Source organism: Olea europaea, chromosome 3, assembly GCF_002742605.1.
Source record: "Olea europaea var. sylvestris chromosome 3, O_europaea_v1, whole genome shotgun sequence".
NCBI classification, from domain to species: domain Eukaryota; kingdom Viridiplantae; phylum Streptophyta; class Magnoliopsida; order Lamiales; family Oleaceae; genus Olea; species Olea europaea.
In genome coordinates this window covers 788974-795086 of record NC_036239.1, presented here as the reverse complement: position 1 = coordinate 795086, position 6113 = coordinate 788974, and the positions used below count along the sequence as shown (strand labels likewise).

At 35.2% G+C, this 6113-nt stretch overlaps 1 protein-coding gene across 2 annotated transcripts; it reads left to right on the top strand.

The window, feature by feature from the left end:
- The first annotated feature begins 320 nt into the window (after positions 1 to 320).
- On the top strand, positions 321 to 4722 carry LOC111380735 (U6 small nuclear RNA (adenine-(43)-N(6))-methyltransferase). 2 transcript variants are annotated; one of them, XM_023004371.1, is made up of 8 exons: positions 321 to 659; positions 1152 to 1354; positions 1455 to 1908; positions 1999 to 2206; positions 3060 to 3167; positions 3249 to 3398; positions 3486 to 3555; positions 4017 to 4722. In XM_023004371.1, the coding sequence occupies exons 1-8, from the start codon at positions 430 to 432 to the stop codon at positions 4118 to 4120; spliced, it is 1527 nt and encodes a 508-aa protein (XP_022860139.1). In that variant the 5' UTR covers positions 321 to 429; the 3' UTR covers positions 4121 to 4722. The 2 variants fall into 2 exon arrangements, with proteins under 2 accessions (XP_022860139.1, XP_022860145.1); XM_023004377.1 differs by lacking the exon at positions 3060 to 3167.
- Positions 4723 to 6113: the final 1391 nt, after the last annotated feature.

The window sequence follows — 6113 nt, the reverse complement described above, 5'->3', positions numbered from 1 at the left end:
TTTATCGAAGTCTTCAAAAGTTTCAATTGAATACACTCCTATTAATCTCCAAAAACAAAAAAATAATAAATAATATTGAAAATAATGATCGAGTTTTGTGGTGGTTGGCGTTGGGTAGATCGTGAGAATAGCAACTTCGACCGAATCCCGGATGTAAAGATTGTGTGAATTTTTTCATTTTTCAACCTTTTCCTCTCGTCTATTATTTTTGTGGAAGATGGGGTAATTTTGGAAATGGTATATAAAATTCAATTTCAACTTTTATCTTTTTATCTTCCTATTTTTATTTTTTATTATTATTTTTTTAATGGTCAAGACCATCGTTGAAATATGGCCGAGCCAAATGGCCATTTCCATGTATTTCCTCAAATGAAGAAGGGTGTTGTAACACGATTTTAAGACTGCCGGAGGCGAAACAGAGCGGCGGTGATGCCGAGCAAGAAGAGGAGGAAGAGAGGCGGAGAAAGGCGAGTTATCCACCCTCGAAACAAGTACTCTGAAAACCCTCCCGATTTCGGACTCTTGGCCTCTTTGTACCCGAGCTTCGAGCCCTATGTTTTCTACTCCCTCGATGGCCGCCCCAGAATCGATTGGACCGACTTTAATGCTACGCGCGAGCTAACCCGAGTCTTGCTTCTCCATGATCATGGCCTCAATTGGTAATAACATATGCAATTATATTATAATGGAAGTATTTTTTTTATTTTTTTTTTGCTGTTTATTTTTGAGCTAGCAAAGGTACATTTTGTTTGGGTGTCAAATATGAAAGAATTTTGTTGAATCAAGATTCTTTTCATCATTCTTAATTTTGCAGGAATTTGGTGTCGGATTATTGATTTTTACAGCTAAACTAGTAGCAATTAGCTTAGTTATGTGAGCTAATTTATATGTTTTTGCTTAGATATTGGATAGTAAGCTCAGTTTTACGTTTTCTTTTGTGCACGTGTCACTGACTCACTGTTTATACTTTTAGTTCAGTGGAATAGAGTACGATATAAGTTTCTTTATACGAAGTTAAACTGCTTAGAGATGAATAACTAAAATTTGAACTTTTCTTGAATTATGTTACCGTTTTATCTTAAACATGAAATATGGGGTGTGTTGTTGAAATATAATTCTAGCACGTGAGAGATTATGATTTGAAATCATAGGTGGATTCCCGATGGGCAGCTCTGCCCAACAGTCCCAAACAGATCAAATTACATTCATTGGATTGAAGATCTTTTGGCTTCAGATCTCATTCCTTGCACTCGGGGCAACAGTGTTGTCAAAGGTTTTGATATTGGAACTGGTGCAAATTGCATATATCCTCTCCTTGGTGCATCTCTTCTAGGTTGGACATTTGTGGGCTCAGGTAGTATTTGGGCTTTATGTTCTTTAATCTAATCTTTTCAACAAGAAGTTATTTGTTCCACCTTATAATATTGTTTTAATGCTGCTTCAATTGTTTGCAGATGTTACTGATGTGGCCATAGAGTGGGCAAATAGAAATGTCAAGAGTAACCCACATTTGTCCGAATTGATTGAAATAAGAAGAGTTGATACTGAGACCAAGATCTTTGACGCGGAAGAATTGCAAAACAAGCAGAAAGATAATATTAATAGTTACGTAGATTCAACCAATACAGTAAGTGTCGACATGGGACCTTCACCATCATTTTCACTCAGAAGCCAATCGGTCAAAAACAGTTATCATGGGCCACCTGTTCTTGTAGGTGTCGTTAAGGATGGGGAAAGTTTTGACTTTTGTATGTGCAACCCCCCATTCTTCATGACAATGGAGGAAGCAGGATTGAATCCAAAGACTTCTTGTGGTGGTACTCCGGAGGAGATGGTATGTCTTGGAGGTGAAGAGGCCTTTATTACTCGCATAATTGAAGACAGTGCTCAACTGAAACGTGCATTTCGGTATCTTTTTTATGCTCTTCCATGCATAATTATTCTGTTAAAACCAGCCATTCAATTTCCTGCTTGTTCATTTGTTCCCCTTTATTTTAGGTGGTACACTTCAATGGTTGGAAGAAAATCAAACCTCAACATCCTGACATCAAAACTTTGGAATGTTGGAGTCACTGTAGTAAAGACAACAGAATTTGTCCAAGGCCAGACATCTAGATGGGGGCTTGCATGGTCTTTTATGCCTCCCTCCAGGAAGATGTTATTTTCACATGTGACCGAGAAGAAAAATTTGTCTTTCATGCTAGAGGTTTACTAATGCTTTTCATCTTCTTCATAGCATTTAGATAACTTTAGATGCCAAGGCATTTCGAAATATGAGCAATTTATAATATAAATTTAGTTCAAATCAAACATCATGTTATTTGCAGCTACTTAAATTTTTATATGTGCTGCTATTTTTTCCTTGTCATCTGTACTGGACTTAATGTATATATTAGAAAATAAACTGCTGATATTGCAGTAGCATGTCTGATCAAACCTTCAAACTCGAAGGGGCATGTTAATTTGTTGAAATTTTGACTACGGGATGCAGTACTGGTATTGGCAACTTTTAGGGGTTTCTGGTAGGGGTGGTAATGTAGTTATTACTTCATGATTTCCAACGAGGGAGGTAGAAGATTTCCTCTAAAAAGGTCATAGATTAGATGCATTTCACACAAGTAACTTTGAGCATGGAAAATATGAGACTAGGACTATGTCAAACTTTTCATTGGATACAAGGCAGCGATAATCCCATAAGGAAATGGTGCCTTTCCTTAATTAGACTTGAGTATTACAGGATTACCGTGCCAAATATTCGTCACATAAATGCTTTCAAATGGTACTCACAAGTATATCTTCTCCTGGGTTTTAGGTATAATTAGCCCTTTTTCCTATGAAGTTTACCCCCTTCAAACTTTTAGGGGGTTATGCACATCACCTTCGGATGCTCATGGTTTTCATGAACCAGCTTTAGACTTTTAGGATAAAATGAGTAAATTGTACATATTGTATCTGTACAGCATTTCATTCTTTGGACTTTCTGTGCTTTTTGCCCATGGTTATGTTATCTATAGTTTCTGTGTACACACATCTCATATTTCAGTACACTGTTTATCTAGGGCCTTCAACGTCAGCATAGCGCATTTCACGTGTTGCAGTCAGTGGAATCTTTTTTCTGCAGCTGTGGTGCATCCTGTAAACTAAATGCTTCCACATTCAATATTGATGTATGCTCAGTGATTTCATGGTGTAATTTATCTGATTGTGTGACTTCCATGTTCTTACTGTTGACTACTTTCATTTTGTAGATCACTGCTTCACAGAATCATTGTAACACGATTCTGAAGAGTGAGACACAAAATGAGAATGAAGCTGTTCAATGCAAAAACGAGTTGGAGATATCCAGGACTTCAAATGATAACAATTGTCAGTCAGATGATCTGCAGTTCCGCATTTCAGTAATTTCCGTTTCCCCAGAATTTTTTTTTATCATGGTAATCTCTGGTAAATTTGGATATAGTTCTAACTCTCTATTTTATATTTAGGTCTTTCAGCAAATTCCAGGAACACTTTTGGTTAGGTCTACATTACACCAGAAAGAAAGCTCCAGCTCAGGTTATCTGATTTCTTTTATCTGCCTTTCACTTTTTAATCAACATTTGCTAAAAATGGTAGAATAATCCATGACTAATGCACCCCAGTGCCTTTGACTTCTATTTTAGCTCATCTACACTCTTGAAACAAGACATTCTTTTGTCCATTCTCAGCCTCGATCAGCCTAAGTTTGTTTTGAAAATTTATCCTGAAAGCTGTATCTATAACAATATTGCTACTTGTGATTTATTGTTGTGCTGACCAGGAAGGATTTTCTCATCTTCTAGTTTCTTCTTTGTTTCAGATTGGTAAAATAATTTTTTCAAATTTTTCTTAAACTCATTTTCCTTTCATTGCCAAGCATGCTTAGTAGGTGAATATGTAGTTCTTTTCCCTAGTTTTCTAATTGAAATACAGATTATGCTACCCAACTAAAAGCTCTCTTCGCCATTTTTTATTTTTAATTTTTCATTCTTTGACAGGTTTATTTTCATTGATATTCAAGCAACTAGAAAAAGTTCTGAAAAATAAATTCTGCACCGAAAGGGTATCAGCTGATGGTTCCTGCTCCAACCTCAGAAGATAAGCTGAGCAATCTGTCGTCCCTCCAGAATTGTTTGTTGCAGAATCATGTGTACCAGGCCACACAATCTCGTTGATTTGAACTGGGAATTCGGATCCATTGCTTTGTTTTATTTCGGACAAAACTTTCTTCTCAGTTCGAATAGAGTCTCTTCGTTCAACGTGTTTCGGAACCCTGAACACACGAAGAAGAGGAGGAAATTTAAGGATTATTGTTTCTTCCTCTCCTCTTCTGGTTCATTTGTTTGTTTTATATCTCCACCTTATATTTGGTTGTTTGTTTTGTACGGGAAAAATGATCGGTTAATGCAATTTAATAGTGGGGTTTAACATCATCAGTTGAAAAAGAGTCAACTATAATAAGTTCCTTTGAAAATAAGTTACTATGTTTTATACAAAAAAAAAAAGACTGCACCCTCTTAACTTCATTAAGGATCTGTAATTGTACCTCACGAAAGGTCAAGGAATCCTGTCCTAATATTTCCACTTCTTTATTGTAAAGATTTTTTCTTTTCTAAAATATTGCAGCAAATAGATTAGACTAAGATTATAGCATTAGTATTGTGGACCAGCTGTTTTTCAATAATTGTTGGGTAGTTGCAGTTATCGATTATCTTTCCTTGGTTGGTCCAATTGTAGGACTATCCAATGCATCTTTGCTGGTTGATTTTGATATAATATTATACTATCGTCTTGTCTCGAAATAAAAAAATATTTGAAGTGTCTTTTTTCTTTAGCTCGTGGGAAGATATATTTTGAAGTTTTAGATTTATCTGAAGAAAAAGAAGATATAACAAAAAAATGACACTCAAATAAAATGAAAAAACTTATTAAAATAATGTAACTGTAAAAATAGAATACTTTTTTGAACAATGCACCCAATTCATCACTTGAACCATTGTAGCAAGTATTTTCATTTATTTATATTTAAATTTGGATAAAGTCACCTTAAATCCATACTGTGAGATCGATTGGTCGAACAAAGGCGAAAGTCGGTCATAGTGATATGGGAGTCCCGTGTGGAAGGACTCTAGCTCAATGATCAAAGGTACGCTGGGGGAGATCTACAAATGAAAGCTAAAAGCGAAGGCAGTTCTTTGGGTCCCTACTGACACTAGGGTGCCCCTAAGAGCTTCTTGTAAACTAATTATTCGATCTGGAGATCCAGCAAGGCTGTTGGAGAGTATTTATCTCGACTCGACCCATTAAAAATCGATGTTTAATGGAGATGCTTTGCTAAAAATTTTCCCGTTCAGACATAAAAATACAAATAAAAAAAAAAAAATTCCAATCGCTTCACCATAACGCACTTGTGCCTACATCAATTGCGTGATTTCAGTACTTATATAGCATTATCACGCAAAAAGTTGGATATTCCATAATTGCTATCATAGAACTAATAGAATTCAATTCTAGATTATAAAAGTAGGCGTTGTATCATTTTCAATAAGTTAACGGAAGTTCATATAGTTATTATCTACTTCAAATAATCGATGAATTTTCTGATCCAGTTATTTGATTAGTTCCAAATAAAATAAAAAAAAGGCATACTTTTGCTTGAGATCCATACCATAACATAACACGTACAAGATTCAATAATTTAACGAATAGAATTTCAATTTTTTTACTAATTTAAAAGATCCAATTCAATCTTTCTTACCAAACATGTTACCTAGCTAGCACTACTTGATGGTCAATTGATATGATTTGAACACAATCATGGTTTCTGATGCGAACCCACTTAGCAATGACAGCTAAAAAACCCATAAAAAGATTGAATCGAACCTAAGAAAGCCAATGAATCAAAGTTTTGAGTTTGACCCAAAAATATTGAATCATAGAACCAACACAATCGCGACAATATGTTGACCCCGTGATTACAAGATTCAAGACTCGAATTGTTTGAAGGTCACAAAAATTAATTTTTGATAAGTTCGCAAAATTAATTCAATGAAGAACACAAGATTGAAAACAAAAATTTCTTACAAATAATATCT